At 37.2% G+C, this 16,205-nt stretch overlaps 1 protein-coding gene across 22 annotated transcripts in view; it reads left to right on the top strand.

Moving 5' to 3' along the window:
• Positions 1-16,205, top strand: part of GPHN (gephyrin) — a 301,882-nt gene that overhangs the window by 87,099 nt on the left and 198,578 nt on the right. For all 22 annotated transcript variants that reach the window (XM_076344877.1, XM_076344875.1, XM_076344873.1 and 19 more), the window contains exon 2: positions 9,849-9,927. In XM_076344877.1, the coding sequence (XP_076200992.1) occupies positions 9,849-9,927 (79 nt within the window). The remainder of the gene's footprint in view (positions 1-9,848; positions 9,928-16,205) is intronic.

Genomic DNA, 16,205 nt, shown 5'->3' with positions numbered 1-16,205 from the left:
AATACCTCAAGTTCCTTGAGGATGACAAGTTACCTGATTTCTGGTGCCTGGGGCTGTGTGAGACATGAGCAGAGGGAAGACAGGACGCTGAGGCCCTGGGGCTTGTGGGTTGGTCCTGGAGGATTATCTAAGTATCAGCAGGTCTGTATGTATTTAGCTGTGCAGCAATGCAAAGAGGGGTGTTGCGATGCATGCCATAACGTGAAGTGTAGTTTCTTAAATCCTGTCATTAATTGATCATGCAAACCTGGGCTCACAAGTCCATGACAAGATGTTTGTGTTTTGGGGACAGATGGAATGGAGAGGTCACTGGAGGGGTTTACATAAGAAATGCAGTGTTTATAGATAGAATGTGTCATTAGGAAAGTGGAGTATAGTTTTTCTTGTGATGCTTGTGTTTCTTAATCAAGCTGGCAGATAAGACGTGAAAGGTGTTAGCATCTAGCATAGGCATACTTTGTCATATTTAAAAGTGCATCTAGCTGAGATTGATTGTAGACTTGATGAGTGTACATTGCAACCAAGAATCCATGTAAGCTGTTAAACTGGGCCTGTATAGGATGCTATGAATTGTTTCAGATGTTGTTAGCTAAGAAACTAAACATGTTCTTTTCCTGAACTAAATAAAATACAAGAAAACTAAGATTAGGGATAAGAATATATTTTTTTAGAGTAATGGAAAAAACTCTCAGACATCCCCTAAAGAAATAAGCAAAGCTGAAAATCAAGACCTCCTTGTAAAGACTGCCCTTTAAAAGAATGGTTCTCGGCAACTTCTGTAAGTACAGCAGTTCTAACCTGTGATAGAACTAATAGTTTCAGAGAAGTTTAAAAGGAGGTATTACTCTTCAAAAGTACTTAGATTTTTTTGTTGTTGTTTTAACTGTTCTCTTCCCTTCTCTTAGATGTGCTTACCTTCTATCCTTTTGCTTCCCATCCTAGAATTTTTTACAGTTTTAAAGTGAAAGGAGGTGCAACAGAAACTTCTTATTGGAAATACTTGTTGGGAAAAAAACAAAACAAACCACAAACTTATTTATTTCCAATGAAAAGTAACAAGAGTCCAAAGGAAACATTCCATCAAGCATTTAGTATTCGTAGCTTCAAGGGATTTAATTTTTTTATCAGGTACAAACAATTAGAAGTATTGATAATGCTACATCTCCAAAGATTTGAATGTCTTTAATGGTTTGATGTTTTTCTTCTGAAGTTCACCTGATCACTGCAGTGATCACACTGACAGTGTGATCGAGTCGAAACTCAAGCTTGTTGGAATATTAGATTAAAACCCAGTACAGAATTTGTAGCCTAAGGCCACACAAATATTGTAAAATTTAAATGATAAATAATTTGAAAGAAGCATAACCCACTAGACTAATGGATACATAGAAAAAATGGCTCATGTAATTGCTGTTAGAAAATGTGAGAAACCTTGGGAGGATTTAGAAGTTCATAGCCTTCAGAGAAGTTCTAACATAAATTTTACAGCATTAGCAACTGTGGCACAGAAGGCCTCCTGTGTTCAAGAACAATTCCTGTGTCATTTAATCTATTCTTAAATCTGCCCAGAACCAGCCTGTGCACCTTCCTTGCCCGCACTGTTCTTACGGAAGGATTATTTGTGAGGTTTCAGCCGTCTAGCTCTTGGAAAATTTGCTCCCTATTTCTTATGATTTTCTCACAGTTATTTTCTTGTGCAACACTATTCTTTATCTCTTCTCCCTCTGATGTTTATTTTGCTGGTGTATTAATATAAACACACCAGCAGCAACCATCTAATGTTTTCTTTTTGCTAAGCTAATCAAGAAAGCTCTTTTCACCTCCTCTTAAGATGTCTGTCTTTTCTTTATCATTGCAATAGTCCTCCTTTGCATCTGGCTTACAGGTGGCATTACTGCTTCCCTGTGTTTTCTGGAAAAAATCATCGATTCACATGTCTGAATTCTATTTCTGGTTTATGATCACACATTTTTCACTAGGTCACCTGAACCTTTCTCTTCTCCTGTTTTTCCAGTAGATTAGCTCCTTTTTTGTAGTAGTACTTCTTTGTCAATCTTTGAGGACACCGTTCTGGCACTTTGTAGCACTTCATCTGAAGGGAAAGGGAGAGAAGACTTCTGCTGCTCCGAGATACAGTAAAGCGCAGTTTGAAGAGATTGCTATGGGACTTTCTTAAAGGTGGATGTTAAATTTTGTTGTCTTGAAAACATATAGTTAGAATTTCCCTGTATTTTAGTATATGACAAAAACTATGTGAAAAACAAAGCAGATGACAGAAACATTCATCAGGTGTGAGGGGCACATGTATACAGGGAGTCAAACTAATCACGGCCATCGTGTCTTTAAAATCTATGACATTGTGGTTGGTAGGTTGTCTGCTGTGTCAACCTTTACCTGGTCAGAGAAAATAGGGACAAATACATTCTACTGGTGGTTGCTGATGTGGCAGAGAAAGCACAAGACCACTGTTGCTGGGTGGGTGAGAAAGAGGCAACTTACGGGATTTTGGTGAATTGAAATAACTGGAATAAAATAAATGTGTTCTTGCTTTTGTCTGCTAGGAATTTATATTTGGGAGTGAATTATAATGCATGAATTGAAACTACAGCTAGTCTTGATACTATGACTAGTTCTGAATGCCCAATGAAAATAAATTTTATTAAGTAAGTTGAAGTTACTGGTTTGCTCTTTTACTTCAAAAAGGTTAATCTCAACAGTGTGCTTTCTTTGATCTGCAGGCTTCATCTAATAGCTTGCAGAAGCAGCCTTCATCTTCCTTTGTTTTCTTACCAGATTTTCCCATTACTTCTTACAATGAAAATTCCCGCCAGTGGATACATTCTGTAACTTGTTTCAAACTGTTGCACCTTGGCCTCTGTATTTCTAATGACAAGCTTTTCAAAGGTAAAAGGGAAAATGAGCTCAAACAGTGATGTGATCAGGACCTTCTCAGCTACTTTCACTTTTCTGAAACGGTTGCTGTTCATGATATGTTCTTTGGCAGTAGAAATTAAGTTGTTATGTAAATGGAAAGGATACAACACTGACTTAAAAAGGCCCTGCTTATTTTTGGAATGCAATTCTATGTTCTCGTGGGGTAAAAAAATCATTTGCATCTGGACTTATATGAAAAGTGTTAACCATCTCTGATACTGCATATCCTGAACATCTTAATTTCACCAGCACAATGTTTTGAACTTGTTAGTCTTATTTTTCACTAATTTAATGAGTTTTACGCTTGAAAAAATACAATCCATATAAAAGAGAGACTCCTTTCTTCATGTGGCTATTTTAGTTCTTTTAATGCCCCATTTAAATAAAGTGTTTTGTTACCTTTTTCTGCATAGCTTTCAGGTCAGAATATGTGGAGCGCACATATATATATATATATATATATATATAAAAAAATACCTGTGGAGCGCACGGTATGTTTTCTGTCGCCTGACCTTGCTCACACCTAAGCAAATCTTTGAGTGCTGTTTATTTGTGTGCTGTAAATACCACTGTGCTTTAACTCAATTTTAAAAATTGTTTCCACTGTGACATGCTTGCCCAGACACTGCACAACCTACCTATTAGTAACTATGTTAAGGTGCTGCAACTACTTTTGTTGTTAAATAGTTGTGGGTTAAGACTGAAAGTGTTGCCGTTTTATGATTTCATTCTCTTATGTCCATTTTTTAGCAGAATGAAGTTTAAAATAGAAATGAAAAGGGAAGGAAACTTGAAATTTGGTGTGCATCGATGCCTTGCAATTTTGAAAATGGTTTTTAGATTATCTGCCTAGGGAAAACAAGGCTTACACGATCAAAAGATAGACAATGTTGTCCTTCAGTCTTTCCATTGGTCTTTCAGGTCCCCCCCTTTTAAACCTGTTTAACACAGGTTAACAGGATAATAGAATCCTGTTATTTATTTAATTATCCTGTTAACAGGATAATAGAAAAGTAACTGCAATGTAACAAAAAGAGAATTTCTAAGGATACTGTTTTCCATAAATTAAGTGAAAATTAACAGCCAGGCAAAGAGGAGACTCAGATTATTACCCCCGCTGAGGAGAAGGCAGATTGGTATTGACTGGTGCTTTCACATGCATGGCTTTGTATTAGCTTTAGCTCTCTTCCTTGTGTGGGTATCACAGGGAATCTGGATTTATTATGGTGTTAGCGAATGGTATTTAGGGAACAAAGATCACAAGTTCTTAGGAAACCAACCTGCATTATTTCTGCTAGTCACAGACAACATATTTTCTTAGCAGTTATAAACATTTGCAGTTTGCATGCAGACTAGTAGTTCTTTTTATTCTGTAAATACGTCAGAGAAATTTGTGTGCAGATATGCAAATAGTGTAAGTGCTCTTCACACAATTAATTTGCTGTCTTCTGTAATAGATCTGGTGAAGATGCTACAAGATTTCTGTAATATGCCATCTGTTTTATGTGTGTTTTCTGGTTGACATGCAGTCACTTGAGAAATACAGCAACAGCAGAGAAAAGAGGCAGGATATTTATCTCTGATGTTACTGTTCATGGGACAGGCAAAATACCTTAAAACCATTTTAATAGAGAATCAATCTTTACATTCTGGTACTAGCCAATTCCTTTGCCTTCTTTTAAAGTATGCCTATAGGACAGGAATTCTGTGTCTGCAGGAGAATAGGCTTTTGAAGAGAGATGTTTTGAGGTCTGAGAAAAAATTGTTACCTTCTTATATCCTAAAAGCTAAGCCTCCTTAGCAGTGTTTGTTATGTCTGGAAGTCAACAATATATACAATTACAATTGGTAAAAGTGGGTGCTTGCTACAGTGTATATAAGGTTGGGCCTATAAAAACAAAATACTCGAATCCTGCCACGTTGGCATGCACTGCGTGGAACAGAACCACCTGAATCTGAAATGAGACTTCTGCATAATGCTTTACTGCAAGCAAAACCAGACTAGAATACAATGCTATGCCAGATGAGTTCTTTCCAGAACATCCCAAGTGTATTAAATATTTTTTTGTATTTATCAGCTGCTGAATGAATCTGGTATAAAAACCTAGACATATAAATGATCCTATAAAAAGAGGGGTAAGGGAGAGAGATCTGCTCTGGAAAGTGTGCCAAAAATACTACAGACAGATGAAGAAGTCTTGAGAAAAAGAACTGAACTTAGGAGATGTTAAGACTAAAAGGCAAAAATGTAAGAAATTGGTATCTTATAGTTCAGTGCATACTGTTCAATGTTGTAGTAGTCCATGTATTTTTGAAGTAATAGTGCATCACAGTTATCAATGACTGTCTTTCTGAGCGTAGCATTTTTGTTACCAGGATGGTTTTTATCAACAGGTAACGACAACTAGTCTAAAATCAGTTCTGAACTCTGAGAACCAAGAGGGAAATCTGGCAGGTGATAGTAGTTTACAGTTTTCTGGAATTGCATATTTTGATATTGGGGAGGTAAACATTATTACTCATTTTCTTTGCCAAACTATAGATAGCCCTTCATTTTTTGAGGGTAATGATTGCATTTTTTTCTAAAGCATATGATATGAAAATGACCATTAACAGCTGTAGAATTGGAAGTGCTTTGATCTAAAGAGGGCTTTTGTTTGCTGGGAATACACTGTGTGGGATAAGAGATTAAGTGACAGTTTTAAAGGGCTATATTGTTTTCAAGTCGTAGGACATTAAAAAAAACCCAAAAGGATGAAGTTCACAACAGAGTATATCCTGCCTCCACTTGAAGAAAATACTAGTTTACCTTCAGAGTTGAAGAACTTCTCTTCTGCTTCTCATTTTTGGAAATCAACAGGCTAATAATCCATTTTACTTCAGTATGGTCTCATTTAAAACTGTTAAAGAAAGCAAAGAAAAAAAATCATGTGGACAGATTTAGAAGTTCACAAATGCCAAGTGGGAAGGCTTCGCAACTGTTGTAAACTGGATGTTTGCACATTACAGTGTGAATGCTGATTTTAACCCTTTCATATGGAATTTTTGTATGCTGTGTAATTGACAGGTGAGAACTATATTCCCTTATTGGCCTCCCATCTCTGTTACTTCCTAGGCATAAGACTAGACAGGGGTCAGAAAAAGAACATCAGTAATAGAAACTAGGAGCTGAAAGTAGGACGATGTTGGGAGAATTGGAGCTATTGCTAAAACCTCTTCACTGTTGATACGTGTAACAGTAGGAGTGGGTTCAGTCTATGCCTGTGATATTTGTGCCAATATTTTACTTCTTAAAAAACATTTCTAGTACCTTATAGACTGTTATTGTGTGTACAATACTCCATGGAGCAAATGCGTTTTAGGAAGATTTTTTTGTTGTGATTCTCCTTGTCTATAAGGATGTATATGTGGGGGGTGTAATACAGATCAGAGGCTCAGCCACTTGGTGTATATGTAGAGGGGAGCAGCTAACAATTCTGTATCTCTCCATAAACCATGCACTCAACACTGCTTAAAATACTAGCTTTTATAAACTTTTGGGTCATTTTAAAAAAAAAAAAAAATTTGAAACAAGACAATAAAATCCTACGTGGGGAGTGTGTTCATACAGATGTCCTAGGCAAAAGTCTCCCTTGGTTGTGCTTTAAAGACAGGAAGTTAGGCATGGCCTTTGTGAATATAGTACAATTTGTGGCTGTGATGCAGTTTTCTTCTGCCTTTTCTTCCCTCAAACGGTAAAGCACCATTGATCATCCTGATCTTTCTGCCATACCATCAAACATAGTTTCACCCTATGTCCTGTTTAAAATAAATAGCTTGCATTTCAATCAGAGTATACCATTTTTTTAAAATACATGCAGTGTTGATTTATGGTTTTCTAAGCCGTGAGAAATGTAGTACCTACTTTGCTTGATTGCTTCCACCCCGTGTTTACTGCCGAACGTTTGTTTTCTTTCCTGGACTAGAGTTTGCAAGGGTGTGAGGGAGCATGGCTATGCTTGTATGCAGGTCAGTAAAGTATGCCGAAGTCTTCCTATAAGAGGTCTTATTCCAGCCCATTCCACTGAATTATTTCCTCTCACTGGAAGCTCTCCTGTTGCTATCAATGCTAGTAATTTAATTGGCAATTATGGTCAAATGTTAGTTTTCAGAAATTTTATTTTGGTGAATATTAACTACTGTTGGAATTCTTGGGTGTTAAAACTGTGTGTGAAATTTTTCACATTTATCTGAGGCATCTATGTTTTCTGATTTGGGCTAGAACAGTAACCTAAGAAGAGGCTTGCTTCCAAATTTTGCAGCTTCCCAATGTTCTGACTCTCCTATAACGAAAAAAAAAAAAGGGGGGGGGGGGAGATGAGGTTGATAGCTTTTTCAAAGTTTGTAGATACTTGACTGATGTTGAGTTAGTCTTTTTAGCAAAAGCTTGTATTGCCCAGCTCTGCTAACTAGAGGGAAGGTTTGCAGTTTTCAACTTCATTCATAAAAAAGGTATTATGATATTAGAGTTATGTTGAGACAAGTAAGACAAAGACAGTCTCTGGCAAATCTGGGCTTTCATTTTAAACATTTATTTCAAACACATTTTGTTTAATAAACTTCATGAGTTATACAGACAAATAATGGCGAGTTATACAGACAAATAATGGCCAGTTATACTGCTAAAATAATTTTATGTTGTTATTTTTAATTTTCCCTTTTAAAAAGTTTTAGAACAGTCGCAATAGTTTCTTCAATTATAATTGCAATTACTTTCGATGAGGACATTGGAGAAGACAGTAGAAAAAATACAGCATAATTAGATTAAATATTTAATACTTAAGAAATGTTTGATTTGTCAGTAGTGAAGAAACATTATTGACCATTTTTATTCATGATGTATAGTGTTGGCATAGGAAATAAGTCAATACATCACTAGTGTAGGATTTATGACAAGACAGTAGGTAAAATGTTCTGTTTACTGTTTTGTTGGCAAACTTGACAAGAGGCAAATAGCTGGGATTTTTTTAAAATCTAGAGTGTAGGTTGTTTGCAAGTCTACTGATCTTGGAATTGCTCCTTTAGCTCAGGAGTTAGAGACTTTGTAAATTCAAGGGCCTTGGGTTCAGTGCAATAGATGTGCATGGAAGTGAAAGATTTCTGAAGTCCCAGGGTGTTCAAGGTGCATTTCCCCTGGCAAGGTAGGTAGCTCTTGTGAACTCAGTACAGTTAAATTTCAGTTTAGTATTGAGACGTTGATGAAATTGTCTCTGGAGGAACAAGCAAGCCAGGAGTTCTGGACTTTGTTAGCACAAGTAGCTGCTGTTTAAACTGAAGATCCATGATAATTACCTCAAAGACAAGAGGCTCCTTGTGATATACCACCTGGCTTTCAGGGATAGCGTGCCACGAGCAACTGTTAGGTAGTGTTTTCAGAGATGGTAGATAAGAGAAGCTTAGGATATCAACTGGTAATTACAGTGTTGAGGTGCAAAGTGGGTAAACTTCTTAATGTTATCTACATTTGACAAATACTGCTGTTATTGTCACATACTGTTAGCTGTCGGGCTTTGTGTGATAGCCGGGGTCAGTACCTGTTCTATCAGCTACCCCAGCCCCTTCTTCTGGGACCACTTCTTCCATACTTGTCTTTCCCAGCAGATTAACAGGTTTCATGCTCGTGAGATGCATTGGCAACAAGGGGTACTAGTAGAAACGTTTTGCAGTTTTGTAGTGTGTTAGGTAGGTCTGTCACAGTATGTATTGTAATCTGTGAAAATAACATATTTTGGGAATGCTTTGCATTTTTTCGATGCTGGTGATGCACATGAATACTTACAGATGTAAATTTAAAAGAGTATCTTGCATTTAGAGAGAAAGAAATAGGAACACTTGTTTTTGCACATGATTTTAAACACATCCCCTTTCACCAAATGCGAGGCTGTGTTCTGTTGCAGAAGATGAGCAGGAATGCATTTCTTCATAAGCTCCCTTCTATCTGGCAAATTACCTTGCTCTTTCTGGCAAATTGGTCCTTACACTGATTTTGCTGTATGACAACCTCTGTGTCCTTCAGAAAGTTTGCTGTAGTCAGAAATAACTGTAATTCCTTTGAACTGATGCTGATTTTTTAAAAGCATTTGTGCCACTACTTTTTTCCCCACCTCTCAAACTGACTGTGACATTGTTTAAGAGAAATGAGCCCACCTGTGGGAATGGGGTACATGTGCTGAGAGAATTAGCCAAGAGAACGGATTTGGAGTTTCAGGTTTAAATCACGTTTTGTTTTTGGTTTGTTTTTGGTTTTGTTTTTTTAAACGTTGTGAAGAAAAAGAAAGCACACTAGTACTCTTTTAAACTTCTGTGAAATTTACTGTGCTATAATTTCAATTATTACAGTAACTAGCTGCTTTACATGCACTTTATAAGTTAATTATAAGCTGTTTGAATAAATTTTTGCTCTTAATTCTTTTGGCTATTGCTCATATTAAACAACTTTGCTAACCCATGACCAACTGTGAACTTAAATACATAGCAACTCTCACTGTTTCTGATTAGGTAAAGAATACTGACCGGTGCGTGATTAAAGACTCTGCTGTTAAATGTATGGATATCTGTGTAAACTTGCGCATCCAGTGTTTGTGTTTGAGACTTCCTGTAGCCACAGGTGGAGAAGTAGTAAGGACACCAGCTGAAACCGATTGTTTCTGCGTAGTCTGTGATACAGTGTTTATCACTTTCCGTTGGGTTGACTTATCTTTAAATTAGGTGAAACCTCACTGAAAATCAGACTTTATATATAAATGTTCAAATTACACCCAACAAAACGCGTTTCTAGTTAATCAAAAGAACTGCGTTCTGTTCTTAAATTTCCACCTCTTTTGTTTTCCTGGTTTTGTTTTGTTTTGTTTTAATTTTATTTCTATTTTTTTTAGTGAGTGACAGTTGCTTCAGGAACCTTGCCGAGGATCGTAGTGGGATAAACCTTAAAGATCTGGTCCAAGACCCTTCTTTGTGAGTATCTGGCTCTTATTGCTAAGCAAAGAAAAGCTTCTTCATTATATCCTTGTGAGTAGTTTTGTAATTATATAAAGTAGTAGTATAATGAAGTACACTTAGTGCTTTAGTGGTAATATGCTTGCTAAGTTGTTAGTCTTTAATACAGACAAATACTATTAAAACTGCATTGTTTTTTACCTACTTCTGTTCATGAAGTAACATCCAGTGAGCGCATACAGTAAAGGGTACAAGAGCAGTCATCAGAGGTAACAGATTGTGCATGCTGGTATTTCTATGGAGGAGTTGTATGCACAATGTCGCCCCTCTTTGTTTAAGGAGGAGCTGCATATAAATTAGGAGATTACTGGATAATTATGTTATCGTCAGTTATCTTAACATGTAGTATCTTTTTTCTTTGTACCTGATTTCATACAGCTGGTATTTATTTCTTCCGCTACTACCTGTTTTAATTCAAGCATATGGGCAGATGATCTAATTTTTACCTCATGGCAGGACTAATGGTCTTCATCTCGGTGTTGTATTTTCCTCTAAAATAAAATTCAATCTCATGAGCTCCGAGCCAGACTTGAAATTATATCAAACCTTTTTGTGGTTTGTTTTGGGTTTGGGTTTTTTTCCTTCTCTTCAGTTAACTTTAGTACTAGCTGAAAATTTTCTTGCTAGTGTGCACAAGTGTACCATTTGTTATGAGGGAAGGGAAAGAGGGGAAAAATTCACATCTTTTTAACACGAATGATAGTACATTCCACAGTGGGTCCTAACATGATGAGCCTTTACACTGGCAGAGCACGTTTTTCAGTATTAGTTGGGAAGTAGTGGAAAGTAAGGTATATTTGATATCTTATTTCAGTTACAGGGCAGTCTTAGTAATGAAGTAGATGCAGAATTTATTTTGTCATGTTGCTACAGGTAAATGACATATATGCATGCATTCTTGGGAAATTTTGACATAATGTATGTAATATTTGATAATTAATACTTCTGAAATTATAGAGGTACAGGGGACAAGTATAATTGTTGCTTGAGAGTCACAGAATGAATGCAATAGGTGAATTTTTAGTAATTATTGTCTAAGTGTTGAAGTCAAGGCTATTTCGAAGGTCTTAATTTTCAACCAAAATTTGCCTTTTGAGTGTTTTGGGGTGTTTGGTGGTTTTCTTGGGGGTTTTTTGAGAATTGTATGTGGGTTTTGAGCTGCAGGTATGCTTATGTGCTACACATAGTTTTGGTTTTGCACCTCTGGAGCTTACTTTCAGAAAGGATAAATTGCCTTTGTTGTAGAATGATCATTTTCCTTGCTGTTTACCAAAAGTGATGAAATCTTCTAGCTTTCTTCCCTGACCATAACTTATGTGAAGATTGTAATAAATCATTGTAATCTGCAAAATAAATGAATGGATTTCTGTTGCTTATAGCATAAGAAGCGTGACTGCAATGTAGCCATTTTTATCACTTTGAAAGATTGAATAAAGTCTCAAAGCATCTGTTAGGTCTCAAGGACTGTTCATGACACTTCTATTGTATGACAGATTATAGTGCAAGAAAAGTCTGCTTCTTCCTGCCTAATGATAGGAATGTATAGACTTTGTTTTGTCTTTCCAAATTTATATTCTTGCAGTTTTACAACTGAGTGCCTGTTAAGAGTTCTTGTAAAATGTGTAATAGTGTGAGTGAATCTCCAAAATGAAGAAATGATCCAAGGCTATGTTGTTCAGCCCAGCCTTTTGCAGGTGACTCTAAGGTCCCATGGCAACTGAATTCTTTATTATGCAAAGAGAAATGCAAAGGACAGCATGGGGCCGAAGTATGAGAGTGCCAGTCAAAGAGATGGTTTAACCTTTATTGAAAGAAGAATAAAGTTTAATTAAAATCTTCAGAGTACTTGGCTAAGATTTTCACCTATAATGATAACTGAAATAGCAAAATAACATTTGGTTCATTCTCTTACCAGTTTAATATTTAGGGTTTAGGACTTCTTTGGTGCTCATTCGCTCTGACTGTAGACGAACTGCCTATTTTCTTTCTAATCTATTATCAGATACCAAGATCAGATTTACATTAAAAATTCTGGTGCTTCCTCTGTGAATGGCTCCGTCACTCTAAAGGTTTGCAGTGCCTTTGTAATGTATGACACCAATAAAATAGTTTTAACAAAGACAGTGCAAGAGATTTAGGTTCATTAGCATATAAACAGATAATCAGTGTATACTTTTAACAGTTCACAGAGTTCACATTACTAGCAGATGATGGGTTAATAGCAGAGGTAGAAATACAGTGTAATACACCAAAAGGATAGTATTAAAAAAAGTTTAAGTGGTTTTAGATTAGGATGGTTTGATACATCATATAAAATGCGTTTTGAATGGTGTCCATTTCTTGTGAGACTTAGCTGCTTCATACAGTTTTCTAAGCTACGTTGGCATCTCCCTTGTTGTTTGCCACTCCTAGCTCCATCACAGACAACTTCTCTTTTGTTATTGCAGAAGGCTTTTTCTGGAGGGTTGAAAGTGTGTCTTTACATTGAAATGAAACTCTATAAAGACAGTATTGCAGGGTTTTTTGATTAGTGTCTGATTTATATCGTGTGCCTAATTGTCAGGGTAGTCTTTTTTTCCCCAGTTTCCCAGCTGGAGCAGTTTGGACTCTGTAAACTTGATCTGCTTTCAGTTCTCTCAACATGAGTAATAAATAAATCAGGAGTTTGATCACGTCTTTCTATTTGTGTGTGTTTGACTGTCAATGAAAATAGAAGAGCTGCTTAAGAAAAAAACAAGCATATCAAATAAACATAAAGTGAGGAGTTACTGACTGTGGGAGAAGGAAGCATGCAACAACTTTACAATTAAATCTCATTTGGTAGTTAATTACAGAAAAGTTGAATTTGAACAAAAAGTTGATTAGAAGTTCAACTGAAAAGGTGGTTTGAGAGTTAACTGCTGTTCTTTATTCATTGCAGCTGATCATAGAATCATAGAATGGTTTGGGTTGGAAGGGACCTTTAAAGGTCATCTAGTCCAACCCTCCTGCAATGAGCAGGGACATCTTCAACTAGATCAGGTTGCTCAGAGCCCTGTGATGTCTCTGCTGTATACAGTGTCCAGTTTTGGACACAAAACTTAAAGATGTAGAGGTGTGTAGGAGAATGGCAAGAGGAGAAGGCGGTTAGAAAGTGCAATGCATGACAGGTGTTACTTAATTTAGGAAACACAGCGGAAGAGAGGAAGTATGAGTCGCCTACAGTATATAAAAGATTATCAAAGGGATTGTTCTTTTTGGCTGATGAGGAAGAATTAGTTCAATTTATAGCAGATGAGATTGTTTGGATAGTTGGAAAAAATTCTAAATGTCAGTGTGATAAAGAAACTGGAATCTATTTCTAAGAATGTCGGGGAGAGCTCTGCAGATTAGTCTATGTGTATTTGATCCTGTGCAAGTGTAGAGGGCTGGAAGAGCAAACCCTCCCCCCCTCCCTTTTTCTTTTCCTCTGTGACAAAGGTATGCATTCTGGCAGTTTGGCATCAGCGTAGTTAATATGACCAAAAACCAGATGGAACTTATTTTGATTACTATATAAGTAACTTAATGTGGCTATGAATATTCAAAGCCTATGATTTGGTTTAGATGATGCACCCACTCCAGCCCTGCCTACCATTCCAGTAACACATAAAAGGTATTTAAAGTTTTGCGTTCTACAGGGGAGATTTATCTACATGAGAAGACTATAGGTGTGTTTCCATGAATGGTCCTAAACAGTGGAGCTGCAGGCAGCAGGTGTAACTGGAGGAACTAGGCTGGTGGTTCTTAGATGGTGGTGCAGATGTTCTTCAGACTGTTCAGCTGAGGTAAAATGCAATGGAACAGCTTAAGATGCTAACAAAGTCCTGCTTTTGTGGGGACATCTTTGAGGCTCTGTAGCAAGGCAAAATTTCTTAAGCTGGTGCTCAAGGAAAGATAGAAAATTGATCAATTCATTTGACTCCTTGCTCGGGAGCAGGCTGAATGCTACACTCTTTCTTCCCCTCCTTCTCCACCCTCAATAACCAATCCGTGCTTACAAGAGAAATGGGTTAGATAGGTGATAGCCATATTGAATTCTGAAACTCCTCCTAGGTTCTTTACTACTGAATTTCTTCTAACTGTAAGTTATTTAAATACACCTCTGAAGCATGAACCATCAGATCATTAGAGGGTTAGGTATTCCTCCACCTACTTTAAGCAGAAGTTCTATGTGTAGACATTCCCAAGTTTTAGCTCTTAGTGTCACTTTATAAGACGTTCCTTTCAGCTCTAGCCTGTATATAGACATAAAGTTTGTTAAATACGTGTCTAGACAGAAAGGAGGATGCTTTTAATCTTTCTGTGCAATTCAGTAGCTGCAGCTGCACTTAATCACTGATATGCATTTGTTTTGGAAACATCTTCAGAGCTTCTTTGAGATGAACAAGATCCAAGAGATTCTGAATAACTTCCTTCTTTCTAGGCAAAATCACATCGCATCTAAACTGTGTTTCGTATCTCTTTCAGATTAGCTGACTTCAATTAAGAGAGGGTAGATAAATCTAAAAGGTAAGAACAGGTAACTTGACAGGAGATCGGCAGTTGTTTTAATACCTATGTACTACAGAAGCTTTTTTTTTTAAAAAGTTGTGAGAAGAAAATGTTATTTACCCTCCATGTAATTGTATTAGAAAGACAACCAAAATGGTAATAATCCGCAAGTTTAAAAGGTCTGTGTTAGAAACTCCTGGATGAACTTTGAATTCCATTTGTCCATGGCAGGAGATAAAAGTCTGGCAGAAGTCACCTTTGTCACTGCCTTGTTGTGTTTTACAACCTTAGAATGAGGAGCTAGATACTTTTTCTGGGAAGTAGTTGTGAGAGCTTTAGAATTTGTCACTTAATCTTAAGGACTGAAGACAATGAAGGAATTCTTGAGGAGCTCTGATTTTTTTTATCTTACTGAGGACACAAGCTCTGCTGTAGGATTGAAGATCTGATAAATGCAATATTAAGTCAGTGGATGTAAAATTTCAGTGTCTATCTTCACTTGAAGGAACCTGTCTAGCAGTTGTTGAGGATTACCAAAAGTATTGTAGTTCATTCTTTCTGGGTTTTGCTCATCATTTGAAAAACAGTAGCATGTTCTGTCTTGCTGAAGGTTACAAATCCCACGTTATGATGCTACCAGTTCTCTCCCTCTCCCCTTTGTGCAGCCTTTCTAGTTTTTCAGTGCCTGTTATAATATATGAATGTCATGCCTGTTTCTTTTATTTAACTGCCGGTCTCAGTAATGCAGCATAGAGAGGAAACATTTCTTCTGTAATCCTGTCCATTGTTATCTTGTTTTGCAGCAGCATTCTAGTGGAGTTCATGCTCAGTTGTTTGTCCATTATTTGACTGTATTAACACGTTTTCCCTAATAGGCCTGGCTTACAAAAATACTTCTCTTGCCTCTCGTCTCCTGTTAGTGAGCTCATCTGTAAGCATCAAGTGATTTCACCAGGTGATCTTTGTCAGGACTGCTGGAGGACTCACTATGGTAGCCCAGAGTACTCTGTTATGCAGAGGAGTAATACTGAGGTGTAATAGAAGTGCAGCCTATTTTAAGTACGGCATCTAATGAAAAAGTTGTACTTGGCAAACTCCAAAGATCTGACACGTACCTAAAGTAATTGATGATGATGAGTCTAGTCTAATAAGCACTTCTTAAAGTTGATATAAATAGAATTGGTCTCATGCTATCCTGATGGTTTCTGATCGGTCTGCAGGAATGAGTGAGACAAGCCTTTATCTGCTTCAACTGCAAGCAGAGTTTGGATGTGCCTGAAAAAAATGTATTTACCCTCCCTTCAAGATAATTAAAACATGCTTACCTTAAGTGGCCAAGGTTTCTGCTCAGGCCAGTTTCCCTGCTTGGCTTTTCCATAGTCCAACCAGTCCAACAGCCCTGCAGTAGCCTGCAATTAAGAAACTTACGAGCTAATCAAGTAACTGAAAAAGTTGGTCTGGAACTGGAGGCTGTGCAGCCCCAGCGCTGTGTCTGGGTTGATGAGCGTTGCTGAGGGGAAAGGGTTGTTCCTTCGCATGGCAGCTGCAGCTTGGGTGCTCCGTCTGGCTTTTCAGTTCTAGTACTAGCTTCAGAATTAGTTCTAGTACTTCTCTGTGGTGCAGGGATGCACTGCTTGAAGTTTGTTAGCCAGGAACCTCTATCTAAATGTGTTTAGGGAACTTTACTTATGGGATCTGTAACCGGGGATCCTCCTTGTTATTAG

This window comes from Aptenodytes patagonicus, chromosome 7 (genome assembly GCF_965638725.1).
Source record: "Aptenodytes patagonicus chromosome 7, bAptPat1.pri.cur, whole genome shotgun sequence".
Taxonomy (NCBI): Eukaryota; Metazoa; Chordata; class Aves; order Sphenisciformes; family Spheniscidae; genus Aptenodytes; species Aptenodytes patagonicus.
Note: the sequence above shows the minus strand (reverse complement) of the source record. Positions and strands in the feature narration are given on the sequence as shown.